The following is a 16093-nucleotide window of genomic DNA, read 5'->3' as shown; positions in this document are numbered from 1 at the left end:
GCATAGCCTATGTTTTAGGTTGTTATTAGAGAAAGTAATTGGTGAGTGTTATTTTTTCATTTGCTGCTTTCTTTCGTTTTAGCGAGTTTGGCTATTTTTTACAGGGGGGCGGGGGCATTCGATATGTAAAAAAAATATGTTTTTTTTTTTTTTTACACAATTTTATAGCGTTCTTTTTTTTAATGATTTACTATAGTCCTACTTGGCCCAAACATTTAGATTCTCGTAGCCTGACCCCCCTTCTGTCCACTCAGTGAGTGGGGGGAGCCAGCGCCATTGATCTGATCGCTATGCTAAAAGCAGGGGACATCTCTCTCCTTCCTTTGTCTGTCTCTCAGCACGAGTCAGTCTCTGTCGGTGAGGACGAGCTAGCTGGTGTCTTTACGTTAGGAAGGTGAGTAGTAACAATAATAATAGTAATGTAATAGGCTACTGTACACGTATGTGTGACTGTAAATATGCGTAGTTGCAGGTTGCGTTGCGACTTCTACAGTGAAGTTAGCACCCCATATGATGCAAACATATATCATTGGTCATTGGTGTCATTCTTTAGTGCTGGATTTGTGCTATATTGTGCTGTAAATATAAGATAATCTGTGCTAGTATAATCTTTTGCGATATTTTAAGTAAATATGTTTATAAGCCTGGCGTACTTGTGCCCCCTCTTGGCCAGACCCCGTAATGACATAAAATGTATGAGTTATTAGATTTAATGTAAATATGAGTGCATGGAAATGAATAAATAACAAACTTTAGGCTAATTTATAATTCGTCATAAATAATACAGTGGTGTTCGCTAGAGATAATTGACTCACAGCCATAACTTATTTGTTCAGTGATCCTGCCACAATGAACTATAATCATTTTACCTGTTTCAGTTTTGTGATACTTGGCCGGTGTTGACACTGGAATCCTCAATTTAAGATGTAACTTCTGAATGATCGAAATAGAATGCTTAACCACTTCTGTCCGTTTACATTGTCCCATTAAAGAAAAATCTAATCTATCGACCATTGGAAACATGGTGTAGTTGCAGTCATTCTACTTCATATTTTAATTGAGAATGGACTACAACACTTCCAAACATAGAAGTGCTAGCCTAGATTGATAGGATTGTTTAGTTAACACACAGTGAGTGAACTATTGACTGATTGGAACCTTTTGAACCTGTATCTTAGTTCATCATGATGCAAGGAGCCGTGGTGGTGTGGATTCTGTCCGCGCTGGTATGTCTGGGTACAGGATATGACCATAAAGGACACGAGGATCTGGGAACCCTTAAGCAAAAATCTGTCTTGACAAATTATGAACAAAAAGGTAACAGCTGACCAGAGTTGGATTTGGCCGGTGGAGACATGTCTTATCCCTCCTTCTGGTCATACTAACTAACTACCGGTAACTAACTAACTAACTCTATCTATCTATCTATCTATCTATCTATCTATCTATCTATCTATCTATCTATCTATCTATCTATCTATCTATCTATCTATCTATCTATCTGTCTATCTGTCTATCTGTCTGTCTGTCTATCTAATGTAGACTGATATGTTTGATAAAATTTATGTACCTGTTACGATGCTAGCCACATTAAAATGTGCAGAAATAGATCTACAGTACAAGCTAAAGTGTTGGAAGAAGTGTAGGGTTTAAGTGCTTAAGAAAATATCCCCCCTTTTTTCCTGTTTTTTTTTCACATATCGAACCCAGCACCTTCAGGTCATGAAGATAACAGTGCAGACCACGCTGCAAACAACTTCTCCATGGTGACATCTGCAAACAAAGGTTTTGCCTTCAACCTGTACAGAAAACTGGCCGCTCAGACGGACAACCAAGGCAAGAACATCTTCTTCTCGCCCTCCAGTGTCAGCCTGGCCCTGGCAGCCTTGTCTGTAGGGGCCCGGGGCCAAACCCACCAGCAGCTCTTCAGTGGTCTGGGCTTCAACAGCTCCTTGCTGAACCAGGCTGACGTAAACCAGGCCTTCCATGGACTTCTGACCAAGACCTCATCAGAAGACATCAGTGCAGGAACTGCAGTGTTTGTGGACAATAAGTTCAAGCCACAGCCTGAGTTCCTGGATGATCTCAGGCAGTCCTACCTGGCGGACGGGAAGACTGTGGACTTTAACAATTCCACAGAGAGTGCTGCTACCATCAACAAGTATGTGGGGGAGAAGACCCACGGCAAGATAGACCAACTAGTGGAAAACATGGATCCTGACACCCTCATGTATCTCATTAGTTACGTATACTACAAAGGTGAGATCTCTGAGTTGTCATTCCATTCTTACATTTTTTGAATAATTTCATATACCAGACAGAAATTAACAAATTAAATTAGTGTTATGCCTGCGATAATCAATTATTGTCATTATTGAGAAATGTATCCGACAGGACATGTGATAGCGTAGAGCTCTAATCACCCTGAAGGGGTTTATTTCTCAATTATGACCCGTGCCCCATTGATTATCCCACTTCTTACACGGCTACTGAAATAAATTAATCAATTGACCCAAAAGTAATAATAAAAGGAAAGGATTTCATTGCAGTAATGAAAGTATTCCATTAATTTTCAGTTACTGCATTGCCTATTTCTCACTTCAAATCTGCTTTCAAAAACATTATTGACAATTTATTACATTACATTACTTTTGTTTACATAGCTGCCATGTTGGATGTGGCAACACTCGAGCACACATGAGCACGTGCTTTGATTAGACAATGATCTGGTATAGAGTTCAGTGGTCATTATTCAAAAATAACACAGCTGAATTCTGTAATTTAGTTCAGCAGTTAAAATGCTGAACTAAATTACACAATTCAGCGGCAAGCCATCAGCATGTACACACCTCAGAGTTACGGTGGTCCTTGCAAATAAAAGTAAAACATGACAATTGACAATCAATAGTGGACTCTTATTAGAACATAGTAATAGCAATTGGGTCTCGCCACAGACATGTTTGTCCGTGTACAGACATATTGATGACCCCTGCTACAGTCACCTTCCCTGATTTCAGTTACGTCTCTCAATATAGTCATCGTTGTTTCTATTGTTTTCTGTCAAACAGGAAAATGGAAGACTCAATTTAACCCCAAAAAAACTCGGGAGGAGGATTTTATCGTGGATGAGCAAACCGAAACCAAGGTACTCCATAGTCCATACTATCTTACTGACTGTCTTTTTATTGGTTTGCCTCCGATCTGAACGAACAGAGCCACGCAACAAAACATAAACTTTGAGAGAATACAAACCTGCATACCATGGTAGCAAATAAAGTTAGCCACTTTCCCGTCCTCACGGAGTTCCGACGAGACGCTGACTCGCTCGGGCAGAGTGAGACGTGAGGTCCTTTTTCCACGGATCCTCGTGTTTGGAACAGCGAGGTAGATCTAACAAGCTCACAACGTGCAACAGCTTTGAGTCACCTAGCCAGCACTTTCAAAGCAAATCTGAGTTTCTTAATCTTTGGCCACCGTGGTGGGACCTATTTTTGTCAGTGCCTTACCCCGTTATCCCTAAACCTCTTTGCCTTTTTTTATATTTAAAAAGAAAAGTGAATAGTTCTACAAGCTCACGACGGCTCTTCTAAGTGGTTCACATGGGCAACGGTTTGCGGAGCGGTCTTGATACCGGAAGGTCGCCAGTTTGAATCCCCGGACCGGCACGTTAAAATTACCACCGCTGAAGTGCCCTTGAGCAAGGCATTGAACCCCTACCATGAAATGTTCTATGAGCAGGGTGTGGCTGTAAACAAGCATCTCGAGCTTAGTCCACTTCCCTGGGTAAACAAAGAACTTTGCTTACTTCCTTTGATGTTGCAGGTTCGTGTCCAGATGATGAACAGGCTGGCCTGGTTTGATCAGTATTATGACAGGTCTATCAACACCCATGTCCTCCGTCTACCCTTCCAAAACTCCTACTTCATGCTGCTGCTGATGCCTTACGCAAATTTGGCTCAACTGGAGGAGCACATCTGCCCCCGGCACTACACCAAATGGCTCAATGGGATGAGAAGGTTTGACATTGCATTTGAAAAAAAAGCATACGTACCCTGTTTGCAATTTATTTCGTTTATTTATTTATTTTTCAAAAATAGCCAATCTGCAAGCTCACAATGTGTTTTGCGAGTGACCTCTGAAAACTTGACATGCCCAAAATGATTACTTTCAGAATGTCATCATATTACATGTTACTTTATTACTTTAAATTGAAACGAATAATAATTATAATAATAACCCATGTCATTTATATAGCACTGTTCAGGAGACCCAAAATCGCTGTTAGAATATTACTTTCTGTGCCAAGTAATGACAATTGCATTGTCAGAGATGAGTCAATTATTTTCCCATAGTCTTAAGTGTATTGTTTTTTTCCTTTGCAGTGAGGAATACTATATATCGGTTCCCAAGTTTTCCATCAAGACTAATGTAAACCTGAACGGTGTGCTGCATCAGATGGGAATGACAGACATGTTTGGTGCTGCAGCAAATTTCAGTGGCATTGCAGAGGATGTGTTTGTGTCAGAGGTAAGAGCTGCCACAATGGATGAGGGTCTGACTGTCTTAGGGCCGATTCATACTCCTATTTTACCGCTGTTTCGGCGCTGTAGTGCCGAAATGATTTCGGCTCGTCAGAAATTTTCAGTAGCACCGAAGAGCCGACTTTAGGACGGTACCCGCCCCCCCCCGAACCTCAAATGACGTCAAATTGTAGGCTCTACAGTGCCGAACCGACTTTTATTCGGCTCTAAAATAGGAGTATGAATCGGCCCTTATTATGTCACAACAAATAAAAGGACAGAGACAGTCCATCAGTCCAGTAGCCATCAGACTGCTCAACCAAGCCATATGTTGCGTTCTATTCTCGGATTACTGCCAGATTCACTCATGGACTATGTGCACTACTACAGCAATGTATTCATGTCATGTACCCCCAAATTGATGATATATTTAGCTGTGAACCCCTATTTTAAAAGATTTTGAGCCAAGGACCCCATAAAAACTTACACACGTTTAAACTGTTCCTCATTTTGCTGGGGACCCCCCTGGAACCCTCCAAGGACCCCTGGGGGTCCCCAGACCTCACTTTGAGAACCATTGCACTACAGAACAATGACAGGTGCCTGTTACTGTCATTGAGGGGTGGAGTTAGGAGGTTTGACCGACAATTTGAGGATCCAATGGAGTTAGGAGGTTTAGTCAGAAACAAATACTTTTCATTTGCTCAATATTTGTGAAACCCACACACAGACGGGTGTCCAATAGCATTGATTTATTAAAGAAGAAAAAAATGTTGAAATACGTAGATAGGAGGTTTACGCCCGACAGCGACGCTATACATTGTGCAACTGCAGACAGTCAGACAAAGTACAACATAACATTTTTTAATTGTGAGAATCACTGATCTAATCATTGATTGTTTATGTGCAGGTTGTGCACCAAGTCACACTGGACGTAGACGAGACCGGAACCACTGCGGCTGCGGTCACACGCGTCGGCAACGTGCTGCATTCTTTCCCCCCGCAACTGAGCTTCGATCGTCCCTTCATGGTTCTCATCGCCGACTCCTCTCACAACATCCTGTTCATGGGAAAGATCGTCAATCCAAACCTCTGATGAGTCAAACTGTATGTTCTCAGTCATTCAAGGCAAGCACAGATGTTGACCGATGTAACCCTGACATCTAATAGTGTTTATATGTGTAGTTCTTGGCTTGCTGAGTAGTTTGAATGTAAAGTAATTTGCAGACCAGTAAAAGCCACAAAATGTGCGTATACCATATCGTCTCTGTTGTGTGTCAAGAACTGTTTGTTACTTTTCAGGATTCTTTTTTTTTTTAAACACGACACTTTCATGCTGTGTTTCGAGCTTGTGGCATGATCAAGTAGGGCATTCATTTACGGTAAACAATATGTTACTTTACATGTTAACAACAAATAGTGGAAATATCTGATAAACGAGCTAGCGCGTGTTTTGCATTGAGAAGGGGTTTCACAAAAAAATCAAAAAATCGGGAAAAGTGTTTTCATGTAATACATAGAGCAGTAACACTGGAATACACTCCCACTAGTAGGATAGGAAATAAATTAATCTTCAAACATAAATGAATGGATGCCGCCCAATGATGAATTAAAGATTAATTTAACGTGTGAGTTCATCATTAATCTGTCATTAAGCATTTGTGTATGAATTACGCTCAAGACAAGTAAAGTGTGACCCAAATGAAATGGAGCTGCACAACATATTCACATTGACACACATTGCGCAAAGTAGCCTACAAGGTTTCCTCTTCCAGTTCATGAAGATCCCATCAACTCTATGCATCACTGGTCAAAAACCATCGTATCCTTACTCCACTTGAGCTGGATTTGGGTAAAGAAGTGATGGTAATATAATATAGCTAGGGCTAGGCCTATAGGCCTACAGTCAAAAATGTAAACTTTGGGGCATAGCCTATTGTGTGTTTTTTTTTTTAAGAAATACATTATTTTTCCACTCAAAGGTTAACATTTTGGACCAGAACGTCTACACAGAATAAATAGGCTACAGAGGCTAGAGCAGCAAGTATTGACAAGTCAAAGTGCAGCCAGCATAACCAGGCTCATTATCTTTAGCCTGCAGGTTTATCTGCCTGAAGCAGGATTGTCTACTCAGTGGTGTAAAGTAACTACAGTAAGTATATGTACTCAAGTTAAGTACTGGATCTAATAGTAATCTCAGCAAGGCAAATGGCTTCTTGGTTAGAGTGGGTGACAATGCTATCACACGTAAATATGAAATTACCTACCTAGGTTCCATCCTGGAGGCTAATCTTTCCGGTGATAAAATGGCCACCAACGTAATCAACCAAAGAACAAGATTCCTTTACAAAGTTTACAGGATCTCCTCACTGGTCAACAAAAACACCTTGGAGACCTTAACAGGAGCCCTCGAACAAGGTTTCTTTGACTATGCATGCACCTCCTGGTACAGCACCTCAAAGGCCCTTAAAACTAGGCTCCAGACTTCCCAAAACAAACTGGTTGGCCTCACCCCCCGAACCCACCTCACCCCTGCCCACTTTGACAGGCTGGAATGGCTTAGGGTCGACGACAGAGTACAGCATCTTGCAATGGGTCTGGTCCACAAGATTCGATACACCACCAAGATACCCATGTACCTGTCTAGATACTTCCTTAATGTTAACGAAGTCCACACCCACAACACCAGAGGGAGTGCAACGAACCATGTAGCCTACAGCCCAGATTCGGCACAAACAAGGGACTAAATTATTTTCGCTCCTATGCCACCAAAATGTGGAACGCCCTATCAACAATCATTAAGACATGCGAATCCCTTGACTCCTTCAAAACCGCTCTCAAAGGGCACCTACGGACGGCTGCAATTCGAAACTGGCCCCCGTAAAATCTGAATCCCCCCCCTTTCTTTTCCCTTTTTACATCCTTTATGATGAATTCCTGTTCTGTTCTTTGTCTATATAGAAGTGTCTATTTGTACGTCTCTAAATGTTTTGATGAATTGAACATGGTGGACCCTCTTGTAAACAAGTGTAATGCTTATAATTGGGTCGTCCACTCACAGTTAACAGTCTTTGTATTGAGTTTGTGCTTGAAATGTACTGTAATTCTGCAAACTGTTAATAAATATTTCAATCAATCAAAAAACTACAGTCTTGCTTTACTGTACTGAGGTAGCCTATTTGTACTTTACTTGAGTATTATGTTTCCAATTTCCAATACTTTTACTTCCAGCCAACTTCATAGGCCTACCCCCTTTTTTTTTTTTTATTATTTAGCCTAGGCCTACTTTGTAGTTTGCATAATGAGTAGGATACTTTTACTATATGGCACTTTAAGTTTATAATGCCAATACTTAGGCTACATTTCGATTTCCGGATACATTGCAGTAGGCCTAATTGATCATTTTAAGGTCAACTTTATTTTCAACGAGGTTCATATCCTATGTTTTAGGTTGTTATTAGAGAAAGTAATTGGTGAGTGTTATTTTTTCATTTGCTGCTTTCTTTCGTTTTAGCGATTTTAGCTATTTTTACAGGGGGGTTGGGGGCATTCGATATGTAAAAAAAATATGTATTTTTTTTTACACAATTTTATGGGAGGCATACTATCATCCGACACTTAGCGTTCTTTTTTTAATGATTTACTATTCAGCTGGTCTAAGGATCTACTGAATCAGAATGTGAAGGGGGCCAACTCAGTATGCCCAGTATGCACTTCCCATTGCAGTCAGAACTGCAGCATCACTCCCAATCTTCCGCCGTAGCCTGAAAACCCACCTTTTCAGACTCCATCATGGCCCATAGCACTTACCCTAACCCCTTAGATAGCATTTCTGTTGGCTTAGATAGCATTTGACACAGACTTATAGCATGTTATGTAGACAGCACTATAATTGTATTGTATATAGTCATAGCACGCCATAGTACATATGTATAGCATAGTAGTAAATATGTATAGTTTATATGTATAGTGTATGTATAGTTTCATTATATAGATATTCCACTGTTACTTTCTTAGCTTACGCATGTTTCATGATATTGATAAATGCTTTTATGTGATGTATTCCCATGCTTTTGTTCTTGCTTAAATGTAAATCGCTCTGGATTAAGAGCGTCTGCTAAATGCCTAAATTGCAAATTGTAAATTGTAAATTGTATGCCTGAGCCCCTTCTGTCCACTCAGTGAGTGGGGGGAGCCAGCGCCATTGATCTGATCGCTATGCTAAAAGCAGGGGACATCTCTCTCCTTCCTTTGTCTGTCTCTCAGCACGAGTCAGTCTGTCGGTGAGGACGAGCTAGCTGGTGTCTTTACGTTAGGAAGGTGAGTAGTAACAATAATAATAGTAATGTAATAGGCTACTGTACACTTATGTGTGACTGTAAATATGCGTAGTTGCAGGTTGCGTTGCGACTTCTACAGTGAAGTTAGCACCCCATATGATGCAAACATATATCATTGGTCATTGGTGTCATTCTTTAGTGCTGGATTTGTGCTATATTGTGCTGTAAATATAAGATAATCTGTGCTAGTATAATCTTTTGCGATATTTCAAGTTAATATGTTTATAAGCCTGGCGTACTTGTGCCCCCTCTTGGCCAGACCCCGTAATGACATAAAATGTATGAGTTATTAGATTTAATGTAAATATGAGTGCATGGAAATGAATAAATAACAAACTTTAGGCTAATTTATAATTCGTCATAAATAATACAGTGGTGTTCGCTAGAGATAATTGACTCACAGCCATAACTTATTTGTTCAGTGATCCTGCCACAATGAACTATAATCATTTTACCTGTTTCAGTTTTGTGATACTTGGCCGGTGTTGACACTGGAATCCTCAATTTAAGATGTAACTTCTGAATGATCGAAATAGAATGCTTAACCACTTCTGTCCGTTTACATTGTCCCATTAAAGAAAAATCTAATCGATCGCCCATTGGAAACATGGTGTAGTTGCAGTCATTCTACTTCATATTTTAATTGGGAATGGACTACAACACTTCCAAACATAGAAGTGCTAGCCTAGATTGATAGGATTGTTTAGTTAACACACAGTGAGTGAACTATTGACTGATTGGAACCTTTTGAACCTGTATCTTAGTTCATCATGATGCAAGGAGCCGTGGTGGTGTGGATTCTGTCCGTGCTGGTATGTCTGGGTACAGGATATGACCATAAAGGACACGAGGATCTGGGAACCCTTAAGCAAAAATCTGTCTTGACAAATTATGAACAAAAAGGTAACAGCTGACCAGAGTTGGATTTGGTGGAGACATGTCTTATCCCTCCTTCTGGTCATACTAACTAACTACCGGTAACTAACTAACTCTATCTATCTATCTGTCTATCTGTCTGTCTGTCTATCTAATGTAGACTGATATGTTTGATAATATCACAATTTGATAAAATTATGTACTTGTTACGATGCTAGCCACATTAAAATGTGCAAAAATAGATCTACAGTACAAGCTAAAGTGTTGGAAGAAGTGTAGGGTTTAAGTGCTTAAGAAAATATCCCCCCTTTTTTCCTGTTTTTTTTTCACATATCGAACCCAGCACCTTCAGGTCATGAAGATAACAGTGCAGACCACACTGCAAACAACTTCTCCATGGTGACATCTGCAAACAAAGGTTTTGCCTTCAACCTGTACAGAAAACTGGCCGCTCAGGCGGACAACCAAGGCAAGAACATCTTCTTCTCGCCCTCCAGTGTCAGCCTGGCCCTGGCAGCCTTGTCTGTAGGGGCCCGGGGCCAAACCCACCAGCAGCTCTTCAGTGGTCTGGGCTTCAACAGCTCCTTGCTGAACCAGGCTGACATAAACCAGGCCTTCCATGGACTTCTGACCAAGACCTCATCAGAAGACATCAGTGCAGGAACTGCAGTGTTTGTGGACAATAAGTTCAAGCCACAGCCTGAGTTCCTGGATGATCTCAGGCAGTCCTACCTGGCGGACGGGAAGACGGTGGACTTTAACAATTCCACAGAGAGTGCTGCTACCATCAACAAGTATGTGGGGGAGAAGACCCACGGCAAGATAGACCAACTAGTGGAAAACCTGGATCCTGACACCCTCATGTATCTCATTAGTTACGTATACTACAAAGGTGAGATCTCTGAGTTGTCATTCAATTCTTACATTTTTAGAATCATTTCATATACCAGACAGAAATTAACAAATTAAATTAGTGTTATGCCTGCGATAATCAATTATTGTCATTATTGAGAAATGTATCCGACAGGACATGTGATAGCGTAGAGCTCTAATCACCCTGAAGGGGTTTATTTCTCAATTATGACCCGTGCCCCATTGATTATCCCACTTCTTACACGGCTACTGAAATAAATTAATCAATTGACCCAAAAGTAATAATAAAAGGAAAGGATTTCATTGCAGTAATGAAAGTATTCCATTAATTTTCAGTTACTGCATTGCCTATTTCTCACTTCAAATCTGCTTTCAAAAACATTATTGACAATTTATTACATTACATTATTGTAAATTACATTACGTTTGTTTACATAGCTGCCATGTTGGATATGGCAACACTCACTGATATGAGCACGTGCTTTGATTAGACAATGATCTGGTATAGAGTTCAGTGGTCATTATTCAAAAATAACACAGCTGAATTCTGTATCTGTACTGAATTTAGTTCAACAGTCAAGTTAAATGCTGAACTATGTAAATTACACAATTCAGCGGCAAGCCATCAGCATGTACACACCTCAGAGTTACGGTGGTCCTTGCAAATAAAAGTAAAACATGACAATTGACAATCAATAGTGGACTCTTAATAGAACATAGTAATAGTAATTGGGTCTCGCCACAGACATGTTTGTCCGTGTACAGACATATTGATGACCCCTGCTACAGTCACCTTCCCTGATTTCAGTTAAGTCTCTCAATATAGTCATCGTTGTTTCTATTGTTTTCTGTCAAACAGGAAAATGGAAGACTCAATTTAACCCCAAAAAAACTCGGGAGGAGGATTTTATCGTGGATGAGCAAACCGAAACCAAGGTACTCCATAGTCCATACTATCTTACTGACTGTCTTTTTATTGGTTTGCCTCCGATCTGAACGAACAGAGCCACGCAACAAAACATAAACTTTGAGAGAATACAAACCTGCATACCATGGTAGCAAATAAAGTTAGCCACTTTCCCGTCCTCACGGAGTTCCGACGAGACGCTGACTCGCTCGGGCAGAGTGAGACGTGAGGTCATTTTTCCACGGATCCTCGTGTTTGGAACAGCGAGGTAGATCTAACAAGCTCACAACGTGCAACAGCTTTGAGTCACCTAGCCAGCACTTTCAAAGCATATTTAGGCAAAATCTGTTGCCAGAACCAGCAGAGTTTCTTAATCTTTGGCCACCGTGGTGGGACCTATTTTTGTCAGTGCCTTACCCTGTTATCCCTAAACCTCTTTGCCTTTTTTTATATTTAAAAAGAAAAGTGAATAGTTCTACAAGCTCACGACGGCTCTTCTAAGTGGTTCACATGGGCAGCGGTGGCCAAACGGTTTGCGGAGCGGTCTTGATACCGGAAGGTCGCCAGTTTGAATCCCCGGACCGGCACGTTAAAATTACCACCGCTGAAGTTGCCCTTGAGCAAGGCATTGAACCCCTACCATGAAATGTTATATGAGCAGGGTGTGGCTGTAAACAAGCATCACGAGCTTAGTCCACTTCCCTGGGTAAACAAAGAACTTTGCTTACTTCCTTTGACGTTGCAGGTTCGTGTCCAGATGATGAACAGGCAGGCCTGGTTTGATCAGTATTATGACAGGTCTATCAACACCCATGTCCTCCGTCTACCCTTCAAAAACTCCTACTTCATGCTGCTGCTGATGCCTTACGCAAATTTGGCTCAACTGGAGGAGCACATCTGCCCCCTGCACTACGCCAAATGGCTCAATGGGATGAGAAGGTTTGACATTACATTTGAAAAAAAAGCATACGTACCCTGTTTGCAATTTATTTCGTTTATTTATTTATTTTTCGAAAATAGCCAATCTGCAAGCTCACAATGTGTTTTGCGAGTGACCTGTTGTGAACTCTGAAAACTTGACATGCCCAAAATTATTACTTATGTCATCATGTTACTTTATTACTTTAAATTGAAACGAATAATAATTATAATAATAACCCATGTCATTTATATAGCGCTGTTCAGGAGACCCGAAATCGCTTTGGTAAGGCATGTTAGAATATTACTTTCTGTGCCAAGTAATGACAATTGCATTGTCAGAGATGAGTCAATTATTTTCCCATAGTCTTAAGTGTATTGTTTTTTTTTCCTTTGCAGTGAGGAATACTATATATCGGTTCCCAAGTTTTCCATCAAGACTAATGTAAACCTGAACGGTGTGCTGCATCAGATGGGAATGACAGACATGTTTGGTGCTGCAGCAAATTTCAGTGGCATTGCAGAGGATGTGTTTGTGTCAGAGGTAAGAGCTGCCACAATGGATGAGGGTCTGACTGTCTTATTATGTCACAACAAATAAAAGGACAGAGACAGTCCATCAGTCCAGTAGCCATCAGACTGCTCAACCAAGCCATATGTTGCGTTCTATTCTCGGATTACTGCCAGATTCACTCATGGACTATGTGCACTACTACAGCAATGTATTCATGTCATGTACCCCCAAATTGATGATATATTTAGCTGTGAACCCCTATTTTAAAAGATTTTGAGCCAAGGACCCCATAAAAAATATAAAGGACTTACACACGTTTAAAATGTTCCTCATTTTTCTGGGGACCCCCCTGGAACCCTCCAAGGACCCCTGGGGGTCCCCAGACCTCACTTTGAGAACCATTGCACTACAGAACAATGACAGGTGCCTGTTACTGTCATTGAGGGGTGGAGTTAGGAGGTTTGACCGACAATTTGAGGATCCAACGGAGTTAGGAGGTTTAGTCAGAAACAAATACTTTTCATTTGCTCAATATTTGTGAAACTCACACACAGACGGGTGTCCAATAGCATTGATTTATTAAAGAAAAAAAAAAGTTGAAATACGTAGATAGGAGGTTTACGCCCGACAGCGACGCTATACATTGTGCAACTGCAGACAGTCAGACAAAGTACAACATAACATTTTTAAATTGTGAGAATCACTGATCTAATCATTGATTGTTTATGTGCAGGTTGTGCACCAAGTCACACTGGACGTAGACGAGACCGGAGGCACTGCGGCTGCGGTCACACGCGTCGGCATCGCGCTGAAGTCTTTCCCCCCGCAACTGAGCTTCGATCGTCCCTTCATGGTTCTCATCACCGACTCCTCTCACAACATCCTGTTCATGGGAAAGATCGTCAATCCAAACCTCTGATGAGTCAAACTGTATGTTCTCAGTCATTCAAGGCAAGCACAGATGTTGACCGATGTAACCCTGACATCTAATAGTGTTTATATGTGTAGTTCTTGGCTTGCCGAGTAGTTTGAATGTAAAGTAATTTTCAGACCAGTAAAAGCCACAAAATGTGCGTATACCATATCGTCTCTGTTGGGTTGGGTCAAGAACTGTTTGTTACTTTTCAGGATTTAAAAAAAAACATGACACTTTCATGCTGTGTTTCGAGCTTGTGGCATGATCAAGTAGGGCATTCATTTACGGGAAACGATATGTTACTGTACATGTTAAACTGTTTAAGTGCCAAAACCGTAATCCCGTCTTCTAGACGTCTTTGCAATGGGTGCCAAGGCCGACAAGACGCCCTCTCTTTTTTTATAATGGGAGAATTGGCACTCAGAGCCTAAACTGGTGACCACCAGGTGGCACTGAAGGAGTTCAAATAGTGGAAATATCTGATAAACGCTTGTGTTTTGCATTGAGAAGGGGTTTCACAAAAAAATCAAAAAATCGGGAAAAGTGTTTTCATGTAATACATTAACACTGCAGGAACACTGGAATACACTCCCACCACTAGTAGGATAGGAAATAAATTAATCTTCAAAAATAAATCAATGGATTAGTAAAGACTAAAGACGTTATATTTCGTTTGGTTGTTTAATGTTTGGACTGTAATTGGATGTTTATGTTTATACATAATTGCTTGGTTTGTTCAGAGTAATTATGCTTAGTGGAGTTATGTGAAGACCAAAATCTTCAATTATTTGTGTTGTTTTGTTTTGAGCCCGTCCTATGTCCAGCTTTGAGGGTTTGTGCACACACAAACATCGTGTAAACACAAACATTGAATGCCATTGACAATGAATGGCCAGCTGTGTGTAAACAAACATTATGTAAACACAAACATTGTGTAAACACAAACCTTGTGCAAACACAAACATTGAAGACGAAGGTGAGGACGCAAATTGTGATTAGACCGAATGTGATGTGTATGACGATAAGAGCCCCTCACTTCACACGGGTGTAATTTTGTTTTAACTATTTAATGGTGAAATTCCTTTGTATTATGTTTTAACGAACGATTGCAAAGTGGGAATGTTTCTTTGGACCCAGGAAGATTAGCCTTCACTGCTGTGAGGACTTAACGGGGGGATCCTTAATAAGCAATGTGCCGCATTAAAATCATTTTGGGATGTCGTCTTTTTATTTTACATGAAATTCCTCTATTGCTTGCTTCACTATAGAAAAACAAAATCACACCCGTGTGAAGTGAGGGGTGCTCTTATCATCATACATCATCTCATTCCGGCCAATCACAATTTGCGTCCTTACTTTTCCCTCTTCACCTTTGTCTTTACACAAACTCGGAAAGCTGGGCATAGGAGGGGCTACCTCAAAATAAGTAGTTTTGATTGATCGTGTAAAAATTCTTAAGCACACAATATGCTGTAAAGATTGCCCATTCCTTAAAGATACTGCACCTCAGTAAGGTTTGCTAACTCTGACTGTTTATTGTGTTTTCATTCTGCCAAGTTTCTGTATTGTAGCCAGTGGAGAAAAGGGAAGTAATCAAGCTGGGAACCCATCGCCAAAAAAAAGGAAAAACAGTGCCATCTGCTGTTTGTTTCAGAATCTGTTCTTGGGAGAATGGTTGTATTGAATTGAACTGCTTAGTAAAGTGGAATTAAATGTGGGTTGTCTTCTGTTATTTTCATTGATCAGATCCAAAACGTTGGATGTTCATGTAAGGTGGAAAACTCAGTTAACAAGTTGTATTGGCAGTAGCCTACTACTAGCTATTAGTCATCAGATGAATAGCTCTACAGTAGCCTATTACAGCAAAAATACAAGCCTAATTTATTGTTTATAAAAAACAATATCGGTATGCAGACTTGGTCACAGACTCCTTTTACACCGGTTGGTTCCCAATGGGAACTGGTTCAGTTATTTTTGGTTCTTTGTCCATTAACCAGTGCTTCAAAATTGCAAAACCATATATAACATTGTTATCACCATGAAACTTCCCCAGTTGATTACTTATACGAAGACAATGAATTATTGTATTACATATCTTAGATTTTTAAATATGCCAATGAGGCATTATACAGGAAAATATGGAAAGAAATTGAAAATATGAAAAAGCTACTACTGTGAAAGGGTTATCATATATTAATTTACTTATATTGATCCTATAAACAATTAATA

At 40.4% G+C, this 16093-nt stretch overlaps 2 protein-coding genes across 2 annotated transcripts; both read left to right on the top strand.

Annotated features, from left to right (window-relative positions):
* Positions 1-268: 268 nt before the first annotated feature.
* Positions 269-7618, top strand: LOC310872377 (alpha-1-antitrypsin-like protein CM55-ST). The gene is made up of 7 exons (XM_083784189.1): positions 269-394; positions 1179-1317; positions 1711-2259; positions 3069-3145; positions 3823-4016; positions 4383-4527; positions 5431-7618. The coding sequence occupies exons 2-7, from the start codon at positions 1185-1187 to the stop codon at positions 5614-5616; spliced, it is 1284 nt and encodes a 427-aa protein (XP_083640315.1). The 5' UTR covers positions 269-394; positions 1179-1184; the 3' UTR covers positions 5617-7618.
* Positions 7619-8733: 1115 nt separating this feature from the next.
* Positions 8734-15548, top strand: LOC310872028 (alpha-1-antiproteinase-like). Its single transcript, XM_083783698.1, has 7 exons — positions 8734-8840; positions 9625-9763; positions 10080-10628; positions 11469-11545; positions 12262-12455; positions 12834-12978; positions 13682-15548. Exons 2-7 carry the CDS (start codon positions 9631-9633, stop codon positions 13865-13867), a joined length of 1284 nt encoding a protein of 427 aa, XP_083639824.1. The 5' UTR covers positions 8734-8840; positions 9625-9630; the 3' UTR covers positions 13868-15548.
* The last annotated feature ends 545 nt before the right edge of the window (positions 15549-16093 follow it).

This window comes from Protomyctophum parallelum (assembly GCF_964188405.1).
Source record: "Protomyctophum parallelum genome assembly, chromosome: 15".
Taxonomy (NCBI): domain Eukaryota; kingdom Metazoa; phylum Chordata; class Actinopteri; order Myctophiformes; family Myctophidae; genus Protomyctophum; species Protomyctophum parallelum.
Note: the sequence above shows the minus strand (reverse complement) of the source record. Positions and strands in the feature narration are given on the sequence as shown.